The 17,865-nt window shown below is 36.2% G+C and overlaps 1 protein-coding gene across 1 annotated transcript; it reads right to left on the reverse strand.

The window, feature by feature from the left end:
- Positions 1-15,815: 15,815 nt before the first annotated feature.
- Positions 15,816-16,280, reverse strand: LOC100579802 (60S ribosomal protein L5-like). Its single transcript, XM_012500316.2, has one exon. It carries the CDS (start codon positions 16,140-16,142, stop codon positions 15,876-15,878), a length of 267 nt encoding a protein of 88 aa, XP_012355770.1. The 5' UTR covers positions 16,143-16,280; the 3' UTR covers positions 15,816-15,875.
- Between the last annotated feature and the right edge of the window lie 1,585 nt (positions 16,281-17,865).

Below are 17,865 nucleotides of genomic sequence, written 5' to 3' on the forward strand. Positions count from 1 at the left end.
AGTTGACTAGGTGAAGTTTCTCCTTATATAGGTAGTATAGTTAATAAATGAGGAATGAATGATAAAAATAAAATTTCAACATTTTTCAACCCCTAAAAGAAAAAACAGATCTAGGAGATAATCATCAATGATGGATAATATTAGTAATAGAGAAAAACAAAAAAAAAACCCATGTTATTTATTTCCTAATGAAAGTGCATACCAATGCCTATGAGGTATTTTTGCAAAAAAAAAAAAAACAAAACACTAGATTAATCTTCTAACACACAGAAATGCAGGGGACCAAGGAATATGTCAATCAACCCTATTAGGTTGCAATTATCAAAATCTAGCCTATGGGGACTCTACGGCTTATTTTTAATTTTTTTAAATTTTTATTTCTTTCTGTGACAGGATCTTTCTCTGTTGCCTAGGCTGGAATGTAAATGGCATGATCACAGCTCACTGCAGCCTTAACCTCCCAGACTCAATCAATCCTCCCACCTCAACCTCCCAAGTAGCTGGGACTACAGGCATATGCCACCACAGGCTGGCCAATTTTTTTTTTTTTTTTGTAGCGATGGGGTTTCACCACGTTGCCCCGGCTGGTCTTAAAGCCCCTGGGCTCAGGTCATCCACCTGCCTTGGCCATGCAAAGTGCTGAGATTACAGGCAACTCTACGGTTTAAATGATTAATGTTTAAAATAAATGGTAAGGGAAAAACATATGGAAAAGGAACCTATACATTAATATAGAAATTGCAAAATCTCAACCTTATTTGGTTCTTTATTTGAAGAACGCATTAAGAAAGGAGACAATGTGGAAATGTGAATACTGACTGGATATTGAATATTTTAATAGTTAACAATCATTATTTTATTTTTATTTTTAAAAAGCATATGTATACATATATACTTACATTGCATATATACTGAATTATTTGTGGATTAATTAATATATACTAAACTATTTGTGGATGAAATGACAGGTTGGGGATTTGCTTCCAAATAATCTGGGGGAAACGGAGAGTGAGAGTAAAGTTAAAGCAAGATTGATTATAACATGATTATCAAAGGTGGGCAATAGGAACAGGAGAGCTTATTATACTATTCTCTAATTATATGCATTTTTGAAATTTTCCGTGATTTTTAAAGCAGAGTTGTTAAAAATGCCATATCAGTCTATTTCTGAGTTGCTATAAAGAAATACCTGAGCGGGGGTAATGTATAAGGAAAAAAGGCTTATTTTGGCTCACAGTTCTACAGGCTGTACAGGAAGCATGGTGTCAACATCTGCTTCTGGTGAGAGGCTTAGGAAGCTTACTATTATGATGGAAGGCAAAGGGGCATCAGCATATCACATGGCAAAGGAGCAAGAACATGACGGAGGGAGGTCCTAGACTCTTTTAAACAATCAGATCTTCCATGAATTAACTGAAGGAGAACTCACTTATCACCAGGGGGATGGTGCTAAACCATTAATGAAGGAGCTGCCCCCATGATCCAATCTCCTCCCACAAGGTCCTACCTCCAATATCGGCAGTCACATTGCAATATGAGATTTGGAAGGGATAAGCATCCGAACTAACATCACTTAGTTATGGGATGTCACTGGGCTTCTTTTAAAACATTATTTCTGTATTTTTCTAAATGTTTGAACGTTTCCTAATAATAGTACAAAAAATAGGTTGATTAGTACAGTACCTCCCATGTAAGAGACATATGATAAGTTATAGCTCTTATTATCACATCCTGAAAGTAACCAGCACCCCTCTGTGACTGTTTATTCATTATTTTATGGATTTCAGTCTTTTTATGAATTTTAAGGAACTCATTTTCAATTGAGACTGACTCACTGATTCAGGGGAAATTGTTGAATTATCTTACTCCTTTTATAACTCCATTTTCCTATTTTTAAAAATAAAAACAAATGAAAGTTCATGTTAATAGTTTATTTTTCTGTGCTTCAAATTACTTGAAGAAAATCATTATTCAATATAAAGATTTTGTATGTAACCAATACGTAACTTACTCTATGATCTAAAAGAAAGATTTTGATAACAGAGCTAAATTATAAAGAGGAAACAGTGTTTGTTTTCAGATAAAGTTACATATAACTTTATCATTAATAAATAAAATGTTTTTATATGTAACTAATCTTGTCAATGATTACATTGCTTTTGCCTTTTGTTTACTGCATATTTGAAACATTTTAACATTTTCTCACCAAAAAAAAAGGTAGGGCACATAACACATTCTTGATTTTCACTGACAAGTGCTAGACCACATGAAAAACCTTGTGAAATTAATTTTCTCCTTTGCCTTTTTCCCATGCTATGCTGATTTGACGTGCCCCACGACTTAGTTCAGTCTCAAAACATGGCATTGGATCAATCGGTGAAGTTGGCATAACTTTAGTTGCTCTTATATAAGATTCTTTTAAAAGGAGTCACATTCATAAGATATTTTAGCCGCTAAAAAATAAAAATAAAAGTGTGTGTATTCTTGCTATTTTTTCCAAAGGAAAAGGGAATAAAAGGGGTGGTATGGGGAGTAAATGAAGACAAGGGAGTGCAGGACATGTGTCCTGGAGGTGGAACACTTTAGGCCTGCCTTTCATCTTCAGGCATGAGTTACAGGCATGCACCACTATGCCCAATTAATTTTTCAAAAATACTTTTTGTAGAGACAGGGTATCGTTATGTTACCCAGGCTGGTCCTGAACTCTTGGCCTCAAGAGATCCTCCCACTAGGGCCTCCCAAAGTGCTTGGATTTTAAGCATGAGCCACTGTACCAGGCCTACTGAATAATTTTAAACTAATTACAAAATTAGACATAGCAGATCAGCAAAGGTATAGTAACCATTTCTTTTAGATCCATTACTAAACAGGAATGTTAATATCATCTGCCTCCCCACTTAGTCCAAGCTCCGAGATTGAAAGAAACTACTCAAGGAAACATAGATCTGTGGGGCAGGCATATATACCCAGAATTGCTGCCTCCCCACAAAAAGAGGGGGCATATCTCTGGATCTTTCATCTTTTAAGTAGATAAGATTTGTCTAGTGGAACAAACATGAACCAATGTATGTCACTGTCACTCCCAGTTAGGTAAGTCATTGCTCCCACTTGGGCAGAAATGAGGAAGACACACCATGAGTATTACTCTTGTAGAAGTCTCTCCACAAGGAAATATGAAGCTATGTGTACATTCACAGTGTAGGATATTCTCCATTTTTATTGTTTTGACCATCATCTTTATGTAAATACTTTCCAAGTCTGTATCTCTAAGTCATTATGTGTGTCTAAACTTTCGAATATTAAAACTGCCGACTCTCTTTCTCTCCATCCCCTGCCCCATGCTCCCCTCTGTTTTGGTCAGCGGCACTATGACTCTCCAGTAATCATCATTTGCATCATCTTTTATTCATCACTCTTCTTTGTTCTATTGGTTCTTCTTTTAAAACATCTCTCATGTTTCTCCTTTCTCTCCAATTTGTACTTCTGGCATCCTATGCCACTTTTTATTTGTCATGCATTCATTTAACAGCTATTGATTAAGGACATACCAAATGCCAGAACATTTTTTAGGCAGTGGAGATACAAAAGAAAGGTACATCAATTCATCCTTCATGGGGCTTAGAAAAATGAATGAAGAGTTATCAAATAGTAGCCCAAACAAAACTGTATAGACTCAACATAGACAACGGCAATGCCTCAAAGACACTTAGTGCTATGTGAGCCTATAATCAGAAGATTAGGGAGGTGGGAAATGACTTATCTGGGAAGTGACACTCAAGTTGAAATGTAAAGTATGAGTAGGAGTTAATTAGACAAAGAAAGCAGAGAGGAACACTCCAGGTCACACTCCCCATGTGCAGATGACTTATAATTGGAGGTAGCATGGTGAAGAGAGGTTACAAGAAGCTAAGTGCTGATTTGGGAGAACATGGCACAGAGTCGGAAAGCTGGAGAGGTAGGGAGAGGCCATGTAGAGCCTTGTATAACATGTCAAGAAATATTTTCTTTATTTTGAGATAAAAGAAAGTTACTGACATGATTAAACAAACGGGTAACCTGATCAGATTGAATTTTCAGAAGATCACTTTTGCATTTTTGGATCACTGCCTTTGCTTCCCAATTGATTGTACGTGTGCCTCCTATCCTTTCACCTTGTGAATTATTATACACACCAATGTCCACATAATCATCACAGAGTGCTGTTTTAATCTTATCTGTTTCCTGATCAAATAGTTTAGCTGGCTTCCCATTATTCTTAGGATACAGTCCAAACTATTAGATCTGTTCTGCTGAAGCTTGCTAGCATCTGGGTTCAGTCTCTTTGTTGAAAATAATTTCCCACTTCTTCCCAACACTGATTGGTTTGGCTAAGTCAATCTTCCACTTGCCTTGCAAACACGTCTATCTCACTTCTGCCTTTCATTTCTTTGTTCAAAGTTTTGAGGTTTTGAAACTCCTGCCAAAATCCTTCCTCTTACCAAAATTCAAACATATTCATGATTCCACTCAAATCCTCCCTTCTCTGTGAAATGTTCCCTAACCAATCCAGATCATTGTGTGAGGGCACTGCCCCTAAACTCCAACAGTACTTGTATAATTGTGACAGAGCTAAACAAGACTGGGCCTTTCACAGGCATATTTCTCTTGCGAAATGCAATTTATTTCCTATTTTAGGCACCATCATCTTGGCTTCATATGACCTTCTTAGCAATATCATTTTGTTATGTTTTTCCACTATGAATGTGATTTTTTTTCTAAAGAAAGCTTTGGAAAATAGAGAAAAAGTAAAAGAGAATAAAACTCTAATTCTTATACAAGATTTTCATTCAGTGTTCTTAAAAGTTTTTTGTAATATTTTTAGTTGCTTCATGATATACTATTCAGTTGCTATTCCACAATTTATTCAACCATGCTCTGTTTCTGGACATTACAATTTTTCCATTTAATTATGATGTAAATAATGTGGTTAAACCATAATTTCTTTTCATAGGTCCCAATTATTTTCTTAGGACAGATTTAAAAATATAGACTTACTGGGTCAAGGAGCCAGTTTTTGTCACTTATCACCTAATAGCTTTCCAACATGGCTGTACTACAAATAGTGCATGAAAATATTCATCTCAGCACATTCTCACTCACATGGGTTTTTATCATTGCATATATCTTTAGTAATCCAATATTTTAAAAGTAATGTAGTGTTAATATTTTGAGTTGAATACCCACATATAATGAGGTTTAACATTTGTACATAAATTACCTGAGAGAGTGAATGTTGGGGAAATTACGGCAAGAATGGGTGCAGGACTAGAAGGTTGCAATAGTTAGAAGGCTTTTTATCCTGAGGCTAGATTCTTTGATTTATTCTGCAAATACAAGTGCTGTGCTGGCTGTGTCAGGCACTATACTCTATATCAGATTGGCCATAAAGCAGTGGTTCCCAAACTTTGCTACATATTGAAATCACCTGGGGATTATTAAAAACTGTGATTACCTAGCTCCCATCCACAGACATTCTGATTTAACTGGTATAGGGTGTGACCTGGGCAGCAAGAGTTTTAAGTTTCCCCAGGCGATTTCAATGAGCTGCAAAGTTTGGGAGCCCTGTCAGGGTTAAAAAAGGTGAAGTCACAGAACACAACAAGACAACAACAACCAGCGTTTTGAGAGTTTGTCAGACTTCCTCTCCAGTGGGTGATCTCAGACAGTGACTTTAAACAGTCCTGCTTGGATGACTTCAAAAGGATAAGACTATGCATTCAGCAAAACGAGACACTGATCATGACCAAACAGCTGTTTACTATCACAGCCTAAATCTTAGTTTTCATTTGAGAAGCCTGGTAGCCACAAATACATCAAAGGTGACCTTCTCAGTGTCCCTTGTGCATCAGTTGAATGGAGCAGAGCTTTGCCTGAGAAAGTCATTGTTAAAACAGAACTCAGGCGTTTACACAGTATGCCTGGTAAAAAAAAAATTGGCATATTGTAAATATGCTTAATATTTTGATACATGTGATTGTTAGTCAAAAATAATATATATGTCTTATTTCCTCTGTAAATTACTTACTATAGGGTATATCTCTCCTAGCATAAATATAAAAAGTGTGTGCAAAGATTTATCTATCTTCTTTTGATTTTTTTGTCAGAACATACATCTCTGAATATAACACTTGTGAATCAGTTGGGTGGAGACGGGCTTTGCCTGAAAAAGTCATTGTTAAAACAGAACTCAGGCCTTTACCCGGTATGCCTCGTAAAAATATTAGCATAATGCTGTAAATATACTTAATATTTTGATACACGTGAATTGTGTTCATTAAAAATAATATACACTTTTTAATTTTTCCTGTGAATTACTTATTATAGAGTATATCTCTCTTAGCAAATATATATAGTGTGCCAAGATTTTTTTATCTGTCTCCTTTTGATTTATTTGTCAGAACATATAACATCTGGTACAGTTAAAGCCCATAGTCTTAGACATTTTTCTTTCATTGCACTCTCAGTCTGCACATCATTAGTACAATTCAGATGGAAATTTCGTGGAGATGCAATATTGCTAAAAGATTGTACGTCCCCAGAAAATTCGACCCCCCCAAATTTGATTTATTTAATATATTTGCATTTTAATGGTTTTTCTGAAAGGGTAATCTTCTAATCAAGATGGGCTGCTGTGGTTTTATTGGGTAATTCATAATTTTCAACTCATTTGTATGTGTTTGTTAATATGCAGTATGAATATTTACACAATGTACAAGCACATATGGATTATGTTTACCTGAAATGCATGTTTAAAAATTTGAAAGACTGAGCATTTGGTATTTTGGTTACCTTACAGATGTTAATCCTTTAGTTAATTATATTCCATTGAGTCAGTCTCCCAATTTCAAGGTTAATAATAACTAACTCCTGTGTGGTACCCTAATATTTATAGTACTCTTCACATACATGAACTCATTTAATAGCATTCCTGAACCTTTGGGAAGGTTCAATAATCCTAAGAAGCTACAAGTAAACCATTTAAAGAGCCAGATCTTCCCCACAAGCCTCTATCATTAACCTTCAAAGATGCAAGTTCCTAAGCTAATTCTGAATAAGCTGTTAGATTTAGGTAGTGGACATGGTCAGTGGATGTGGTCAGAGGGTGACCTATTATCTGATATGGCCAGATTGAATTCTGGCACTCTCGCCTCTCACCAGCCCCAGCCTCCTGCCAAACTCCACTTTCTAGGTTCGATTGACACAAATGTGTTTTGTTCCCCTCGAATGCCTCTTTCGTAGTCCCCTAGTTCTCCACAGGAATTGGTACAGTCTCTCTAATCACTGAGACAGGGTGCCTATTCGTGCCACCCACTGGCTACCCTGCAAAGGAACTATTGGATTTAAGGACTAAGTTCTCTCCAGCTACTGGATGGGATCTACTCTTAATGCATTGATTTGTTGTCTGTGGTGTCCACCATACTCCTTAGGATAAACACCATACATACCAATTTCAAAACACTGTTACATGTCAGTCTCCATTATTCGTAAGCATCATGTTTATCATCTGCCAAATGCAGATACCTCAGAATATGTATCTGTCCATATGGGACTAAAGACTCTCACAAAACATGTCACCTTCTGTGTAAAAATAAAACTATAAAAATAGTAGAAGCTTTAGTATATTGTCATCCTTTCTTCTTTTTCCACGTTTCAGATATTTTTCCTTGATGTTTTTGGTATACACGTCTATAAATTGTAATACACATATAGTTCAGATCATCACCATAACAACCAAGATGCAAGACAGTTCCACCAATCCAAAGAACTTCCTCGTGATATTCTTTCATGGACACACCAAAGCCCTGGGAACCACTGATTTGCTCTCTGCCACTACAGATGTGTCTTTTTAAGAATGATATAAAAACAGAACAGTACAGTATATAACCTTTTGAGACTGGCTTCCTTCCTGAAGTATAATGTCTTTGAGATTCATCCAAATTACGGAGTTTTTTTTTTCTTTTATTGTTCATTAGTATTCTATTATATGGATATATCACAGCTTGTTTACTCAAATATATTGTTGAATACATATAATGGTTTTTTGGAATTGGTATAACATATTAAAAATTGTCAGTATGATGCAATAGAAATACCTTGGGAACTAGCCAGATCTCGATTCAAACATCAATTCTGCTACTTAGGAATTGTGGGCAAGTAGGAAAGTACTCTGACACTCAAAATTTGCAAAGCAAGGAGTAATGATATTAATTTCATAGGGTTTTCAAAATAATTAAATAAAATTAAAGCATGTAAAGTGTCTGTCACATAGCAAATAGCCAAACATGTTTATTTTTCCTCCCATCTGTCATAAAGTTGAGGTAGCCTGGTATATATGTTTAGAAATTTTTATCATCCTGATTTATAGGTGGGGAAACTCTTAATATTGACTTTTTTATGAATGATTTTGTTAACAGACCAGAGATAATCTATTGTACTATGCATAATAGAGATCTTTGCATATCATAAATTCTTAACAAGTAAGTTTCTCTACAAGTGAAAAACACTAGGTTGCCTGAATTTCTAGTACAAGGTTATCTTATGGAGTGAGTTCCTAGAGGCCAGGAATTTGGTAAATCTGTTTGAAATATAACCAGCAGAACTGGTGACACCATGTAATCTGATGCTGATAAGTGATTGATGCAAATTTTATCTGTTCCTTTTCATGCAGTCATATCCAACTGGAAAGAAGGAAGCAAAACTTAAGTGCAAAAAAGGCTTGGGTGGTCCAGACAGCATTAGGAAAGTCTTCTGATGAAGCTGAGTTCTAAGCATCCTTATCTCAGTTGATACTGGACCCCATCACTTGTTAGTAATTGACTTGTTGCAATTCCTGAAGCATAGCATATGACTTTATCAGTATGAGCAAGAAGATGCAATTAAATTTCTAATCCAAAGATAAAAAATATGAGTGTGCTTATTCCAAACTCCTCATATTTTGCCATTTCCTACTTCTGGCTATATGTAAGTGATTAAGAGTGACCTTCATTATCAATATTTATAGTATGAAAATCACATTGAAGAAGGTTTTAGTGGAGTTGTTTTGCCAAATAAATCATTAGAGTTATGTGCCATTAATTCAGTTTTAACTCATGCTTTTTGACTTTTATAATGAGGTAATAAAAATTAACGTTGTCTCACACTTAACTTTAAAGAGTTCAAATCTGTCAGATTGGGAGGCATGACATCATTAAAAATGAGTACATATGATAGATTTCTCAATGTTATAATTTATGAGATCACCTAGATAGTTCAGCAATAAAGCATACCTACATGACCTTTTATAGACTGATGCAATTAAAGTCAGTGAGCAAGTCTTTTTCACGTAAAGAAATGGCAACTTCACATGATTCAACCTAATAAAACATCCTAAGATGTTGACTTAGGAGAGCTGTGGGTCCTTCTAAGTAGAATTTAGTGTGTAACACCCTCCCAAGTAGAGTCTAAGCTACTCCGGGAGCTGTTATAAACTAAATTGTATCCCCCTAAATTCATGTGTGAAGACGTAACTTCCAATGTAATGGTATTTGGGGACAGGGTTTTTAAGGAGGTAATTAAGGTTAAATGAAGTAATAAGGATGGGGCCCTAATCAGGTTCGACGTGTGTCCTTATAAGAAGCAACAGCACCAGAAATCAATGTCTCTCTGTGCACACACAGAGGGAAAGGCCATGTGAGGACAGGGCAAGAAGGCAGCCATCCACAAGCCAGAAAGAGAGGCCTCACCAGAAACCAATCCTGATGGGTGTCTTTGTCTTGGACGCCCAATGTTCACAAATATGAGAGAATAAATTTATGTTGTTTACAGTCTGTTGTTATTTTGTTATGGCAGCTCGAGGAGACCCTGATACAGGTGTCTACACCCAATTCTCCTCTAATCTCCTGGTTAGTAACCAAGACAGATTATCAAATATTAAAGGGATATAGGGGCACCTACTCTTCAAACCTACAGCCTTATCTGCAGGTCCACTGAACACCAAAATGAAAACTCTGTGTCACTCAAGAGCAACTTCCATTTCTATTTCCAAAAGAGTAATTTTATGCTCTTGTAGAATTACAAATATGTCAGGTTTAAAAGTCTGCAGACTCAAGCTTGAAATTTCCTGAGGTCTCTGTATTGCATGCTGTAACAGCACACGGAAGTCCTGTGCTTATCATGTATTTTGTCCACTTTGCCCCAAATTCACTTTGCCACATCCCTGACATGCCACCATTAGTGACTTATTTCCTAAAAATTAACAGGGCTTAAAAGTGAAACTGCAAATACACCTGTGGCAAATCCCTTTGCAACACAAGTTACAAAGTATATTTGTATATGCTCTCTCATTTATTTCTCTCAACCAAAAACACACATTGTTGTTAGGCCCATTATGCAAACTGAAATTTCCCACATAAACTTCTATTCCTTAACATTTATATTAATCAGGTAGATACATAAAGAAGTTGTTTTTTTTTTTTTTTTTGAGACAGTATCTCACTCTGTCATCCAGGCTGGAATGCAGTGGCACGATTATGGCTCACTGCATTCAACCTCCTGGGGCTCAAGCGATCCTCCCGCCTCAGCCTCCAGAGTATCTGAGACTATAGACACACACTTCCATGCTCAGCTAGTTTTTTTTTTTTTTTTTTTCTGTAGAAATGAGGTCATGCTATGTTGCCCAGGATGGTATCAAACTCCTGGGCTGAAGTGATCCTTCTTCCTCTGCCTCCCAAAGTGCTGGGACTTCAGGTGTGAGGCACTTCACCTGGCCAAGAAGCAATATTTTACAGTACAAGAACACCTGGACTAAGATTCAGAGAACCTAGATATAGGACATGCTTGGAATCCTTTCTCATAAAAAGTCATTTAGATAGAGTTAAATATAACAGATACAGATACACTCAGTCCAAAGAACTAAGCTACTTGATTATGATAAAAACATGACTTTGTCTTGCTGAAAATAATAACAGTAATAAAGTAAACTGGAAATTAGAAAACCAAGAGGTTCTCTTCCTTGCTCTGTAGTTACATGAACTCAGACAATTAGTTAATTACTTTGGGACTGGTTTCTTTGTTTAAGATGAATGGGATTCAAATTGTAGCTCAATCCAAGGTTCGCTTCTGGCTCTTCTTGTCTTTGAGAATGATAACAGACTTAGGAAAAACAGACCTTCCTTCATGCTCTGTCTAGTTTCCTAATCAACCGCTTTGAATGAGGTATTCTGTCATGAAGAATGAAAAGGTGGACGAATTGCAATTGTCTCAAGGGCATTTTTCCAAAAAAATTTCAGCTGATTTTCAGAATGCTATTTTGGTGATGGTGAAAACCCTGCCCTAAATTTCATCACACTTGAATGGATTACCAAATTATGAGGCTATATTTTCCCCAAGAGTTTACAGCTATAAGCAAGGAATAGAATTTTCATTAAGGAAAGAAAATAATGTCTTAATTGTCGAATTGGAAGATACTAAGTCATGGAAAATTTTAACTTTAAAAATATAATTATTGGCTGGGTGCGGTGGCTCACGCCTGTAATCCCAGCACTTAGGGAGGCTGAGGTGGGAGGATCACCTGAGATCAGGAGTTCAAGACCAGCCTGGCCAACCTGGTGAAACCCATCTCTACTAAAAAATACAAAAAAAAAAAATTAGCTGGGCATGGTGGTGTGCGCCTGTAATCCCAGGTACTCAGGAGGCTGAGGCAGGAGAATCACTTGAACCCAGGAGGTGGGGGTTGCAGTGAGCCAAGATCACACCACTGCACTCCATCCTGGGCGATAAGAGCAAAATTCCATCTCAAAAAAATATATATAGATATAATTATTTACACCAGGCGCAGTGGCTCACACTTGTAATCCTAGCACTTTGGGAGGCCATGGCAGGAGGATAGCTTGAACTCAGGAGCTCAAGAACAGCCTGGGCAACATAGTGAGATGTCCTCTCTACAAAAAAGTCAAAAAATAAGCCAGGCATAATGGTGCACACCTGCTACTAGCTACTCAGGAGGCAGAAGTAGGAAGATGGCTTGGGCCCAGGAGGTCAAGTCTGCAGTGAGCCATGATCACACCACTGCACTCCAGCCTGGGTTACAGAGCAAGACTCTGTCCCAAAATAATAATAATTAATAATAAGTATTTATATACTATACCACTGTGAAATTAAACAAAATCATTTTGAAAGCAAGTTGGGGGAAATATTTGGAAGAGAAGCATATCACTGTGAATATTGTTTTGTTTACTTTTCTGAGTATCACTGTTATTGTATGAGTATTTCTAAAGACGTTTCATTGTATCAATCAACCATTATAACCAATGCTTTAATGTGTAATGATGCTTTACATGTTTAATTAATGGATAAGTACAAAATATTTCCACTTGTTTTTTTTAGTCACTGATGACTTGCTTTAATACATCTTTAGGCTTATATAGATCTCTAATAAAGATAGAAGAACATGAATAGTAAAAACTCAATTAACTTCATAAAAGTCTCATAAAAGAGGGTATCCTGGGGAACTACAGCTTCTATTAATAGAAACCCTCTTTTTTTGTCAGAACTCTTAAATTAGTCATCAAAACATGCTGAATATACTGCATTTATCTTTGATGATCTCACACAGGGATCATTATTTTAATGCTCAGTTCTTACTGTTCATTACTGTAGCAGAACAAGATGTAGAAGATTGAATTTTTTAAGTGCTGATGGCAGGGTAAACTCTGGACATTTTGTAAAAAAGTGCCTGAAATATGGTTTTCTTTTTTTTTTGAAACAACAAGAAGACTATTTAGTGACTACTATACGTCAGAAGGGGGGGGTGCTATTTTACTCACAAATTTCTGATCCTCACAACCATCTCCACTTTACTGAAGAGGTGTATCAGCATTAGTTTTGGTTTACTTCTCTTTCAAAAAATGGTGTGTAGAATACTATTAAATGTTCTCCATTTAATTGAGGCTTCCAGTGTGGCAGGGGGTCCAGTTATGAATAAATCAGGTTTTCATTAATCAAGATTATGAACCTTGATTTGTTCATCTGCTCATGATCCCAATTTTTAAAGATGAAAATTAATAGTTGATTATGGTCCAAGTATTAACATAAAGAATGATTTTGAGTGCCTAGTTTTTGCCATATTTTTATTTCAGTCATTTACCTAGTACAGGACACTGAAGGACAACCAGGCAAATGCTGATTAGCATTCATAGTCTGTAGCTTTGACAAAGAACCTACAGCTGTCATCAGCTCAGGTGCCCCATGTGTTCTGTATCAGTGCTAAAGAACCTTTGTTTCTTAAAGTATTAACAGGACTTGTGATTTAGTTTAAAGTGGTCCTCATTTATCATAACACAAATAATGACTTTCAAGTGTCTTCAAGAAACATGAAGTTACAAAAACACTTCTGTAGGAATGCTGCCACAATTCCAAATGGATCAATGAAAGTTTTGCTGATCCAGCAGTGGCAGAATTATACCAGTGTAGGTGATGAATAACAATCACGGTAATGATCAGTGGCTATCATGAATGGCCTAGGCTCTGTATGGCATTTCGGTGAAGTAGGAAACATTATCCTCATTTTAGGATACTGTAGACACTGAGAAACTGAAATGACCTGGTTAAGCCCCACAATCATGATTCTACAGCGTGAAGATACAAACTCTGATCTGTTGAATCCCCAATCCTTGCATTTAACCACCATATTTCACTGACACACTCTTATGTACTTTTCTTAGTAATTGTTTAAAGTTATTCTCAGGGAATTTGAATATTTTGAAACGTCCTCTGATTTTATAGACTCATGGATTTATACTTAACAATGTGTATTTTTATGATTAAAACATATAGTAAACAATCCAATATTCACAGATGTGAAAACAGACCAGGCAGTGATGAATCTGAGTTTTTGTGAGTTGGAACCCAGTGATGGGAAGAAAACCCAGGACCTACTTAGGCATTCTCTTTTCTCTATCACATATTTTCTAATGCAGATTTTCCCAATGCTTTACTATTTATGAAGCATTTTATAAATATAAGCCTTTCAACATCTTTGCATAGTTAAGATTCATTCACCCAATTTTAGAGATGAGCAAACTGAGACTCAGAGAGACTAAGTAATTGCCAGGTTTACACAGTAAACATTATCAGCATGTTCCAATTAACTTTTGCTAACTTAATAATTTAAAAATGTTATGTTCACATAGGAGTGTCCCCTTACATATTAGTTAAGTATTTCATTTCTTTTCCAGCCTTAACATTTTATGTTATTTTAGCTCTTTTCACCTGGTCCATTAATTTCACATCTGTACCTTCAGTGAAATATAACTAGATTCTCTAATAAAATATATGTTCTGTTTGTGATAACTGTGTTAAAAGTGAAAACTTAAAATACTGGAAATGTAGAACAGAATAAGCTATAATACAGACGCAGAGTAAGGCATTTTAAAGACATCTCAGTGGTCCCAAGATCAAGATAAGTATTACTTGTCCAGGTCAGATGCATCTGGCCTTTGAGATAAATATCCCATAATAACTGGAAACTCAAAGACAGACACTCCAATTACTACCCTAGCCATTTTTCTTCCTGTTTGCTTAAGAAAGCAACTACGACCTAAATTAAGCACTGGAAATCATTTTGTGAGGATATAGTACCGTATGATGTCAATATGAAGAGGTCAAGGGTGTAATCCCAACTGTTTCTATCTTTTCAAATTTGCCTTTCAGAATTTTGTATCTTCGAATTTACGTGAATGTCTTTAAGCACACATTTCTTGAGTTAACCAGATTCTACATCTTATTTCTCTTATTCAAGCTTCAAGGGCATTCCTCATATCAAGTAGTCTGGGAGTTAGTAGACTAATGTATTTGCTCATTCTCCAGATTCAGTCCAATAATAAGCTGCTAGATACTGCCTTGTGTAGGCTTTTAAATAATTTTAGAATAAAATACTAGATACCCTTACTTATTCTGAAAGCAGTTACCTGGTCTATTAAAAATATCTTTCCAAATTTTCCCTCATGAGATCTTCCACCAATCTATATGTTAATATTTAAAGTTCTTCATTAGTTCATACTCATCTAACTTTGTGCACCCTTGAATCTCCTTAACTATCTCTAGCTCAGGTCTGACATTATGAATATAGGTTTTGTTGTTGTTGTTGTTGTTGTTTAAAGGAGAAATCTATTCTTTTGGAGATGCTTCCCTAGTTTGTCTTATGTAAAACTGTCTCAATCCTTCATATTCCACCATCTCAGCTATAATTTTTTTCTCTGTTTTTGCATATGGAATGAGAACATTTCAGGAAAATGGCTTGGCCTATGTACTATTTACCCAAAACACATGGAAATCAACATTTAACATTCTGTACTTTTTTTTGGAAATGCTCAGCTATGTCTTTGCCAACAACATTATGTCTATAAACCAATGAAGGTCAAATCCTCGGCCCTTAGAGGAAAATCTCAATCTAGCTCTCTCAACAATAAAAGATTTGCTGTATAGAACCCAATTGATAATAATCTTGAGGAGCCAGGTACAGATGTACTGTACTCTTCTAGCAGACACCTTAGGTTTTTCAAAGTTAAATAGGAAGAATACACTCACTTATCTAAGCCATCCACAAATATTCAATGCTCGCCCATCCAAGGACTATTCAGTTTGTCCTTGTACTTCCTACCAAGATAGAGGTCCCCTCCACCTTGACTTTTTGTACATCCATCTTCTGTCTGTGAAAGAAGAGTTATAAACCATGTGGACGAGGACTGTATCTTCCCATGCTAGTTGAGCACCTTACTAGTTCTTTTTTTTTTTTTTTTAGTTGCTGTTCATAAGTTTATTGTCTATATCTGAAAAATCATCATAGGAAATTGTTTGGTTTAGCTCTCAGCAGCCCGCTCCTGAGCTCTGAGGAAGCCTGCCTTCTTTTGAGCTACCCGATCCTTCTTCTGAGCAAGGGACATTTTGGGACGGTTCCACCTCTTCTTTTTAACTTCTTTCTTGGGCTTCTTTTCATAGACCGGATTCTCTCGTACAGCAGCATGAGCTTTCTTATACATCTCCTCCATCATGTCTGGAGTTACGCTGTTCTTTATGTATTGAGAGAACTGTTTCTTGTAAGCATCTTCATCTTCTTCCAAGAGCATATAGTATTGGGGTGGAGAGAGGAGAGGTGTTGGAATTGATAAATGTTTCTCCCAAGATTTGTCTTAACATTTACCATGGTTCATGTTTTATGGTGGAGAAACAAGGTGGGAGTGGGAGTGGTTAAGTCATGCACATCTAACTATAATATGAATTATGAGAAATTTGAAAATAAAAGTTATAAATTCCACATTTTTAATCTAGATTATTCACGTTGGTAGCAGCTGAGATAGGGACAGTTTGAAGGACAAGACAGTGTTTTGCTAAGACTGATAGCTATAATACATTTGAAAGCACAATGATGTGCCTAAGAATGAAATTAAGGATTCAGGCAGGATTGTAAAGGATTAAATATCAGTAGTGCTGTTTTTCATCTAGAAAGAGCCAGAAACTTAAGTAAAAGTTGAGGCAGGATTCCAAGGGATTCTTTGCAGTTGGAAAGATATATTTTGGAAAAGAATTAGCTTAAATGACTTAATAGAAAATAAAGTGAAGAAACATGTAAGTAAGTGCCTACTTTGGATCAGGTAGCTCACATATTCTCATTTAATTGCCAAAATTAGCCCAAACATTAAAAAAAATTACTTCATTTTGCCTCCGAAGAAGCTCAGGCTTAGGAAGGTAAAGGAATTAGCCCAAGGGCACGTAACTCATGCTCCTTCATCCACCCTGAACCACTTCTGTGAATATCTAGTCTGCTCAAATATTCATGAAAGGTGAATTTAATACTGGTATACTTATAACATGTGTTAAGATTCAATATTAACTTTGAATTTCATCACTGGATGGTTAGCCAACCATGAATCAGTCAACAACATTCTTTCACCATCTAAAACAGACAAATAATAGGGGATATTAGAATTCTGAAGGAATATAATATCTTATTCCTGAGATGGATAGCATTTGAAGAAGACAGAATGTGCACAAATCTATAAAAAATATTTGCACATTTACAAAAATATGGGTTCAACCAGAATCATTCTGTAAGCAATCAAATGAGAAGAAAGTGACCGGTGATGGCTGTTGAAATGCCCTGAGTTACTTAAGGTAGGTTAGATATATTTATGTCTAGAAATTAAATTTTACAAACTGTGCCAGACATAATAATCTTAGCATCATTTAATCCTTACAGCCACCTTGCAAATTAGGTACTAGTATTATCTCAATTTTACTGGTGATGAAACGAAGGCAGAAAGAGTTGAGGCATCATGCCCAGGCTTCCAGAGGTGGTAAGTGGCAGAGCTAGCATTTGCACTGAGGCAATACCAGAGTCACTGCTCTTATGCTGAACTTAACACCTTTTACTTCAGTGTGAACATGTAAGTATGTGGGCTGTGTTTATCCGGATTCTGACTCCTTAACCCTTGACAAATTTTCTATGTGAAAACAGTTTCCCATTGTTCTTAGAGGAGTCAGTTCATTTATTTACTCGACAAATTTTTCTTAAATAACCATAATGTGCAATGCAGTGCAGTGCTCACGCTGGGGACACAGCAGTGAACAGGTCAGACAAGGACTCTGCTGTGTTGCATGTACTGTGCTGGGCACTCCATACACATTAACAACGCATTACAATGAGTCTTAATTGTGAAAATAATGCACACTTTCATTACACTGAAGAAATGAGTTGCCCTTAAAAATTAACATCATTCTTCCAAAAATTGGAAAAAACGTCTATAAACAAGACTTCAGGGGCATTCAGGGGCATTCCTCAGTGAATGAGAT

The sequence above is a fragment of the Nomascus leucogenys genome, chromosome 12 (genome assembly GCF_006542625.1).
Source record: "Nomascus leucogenys isolate Asia chromosome 12, Asia_NLE_v1, whole genome shotgun sequence".
Classification (NCBI taxonomy): Eukaryota; Metazoa; Chordata; class Mammalia; order Primates; family Hylobatidae; genus Nomascus; species Nomascus leucogenys.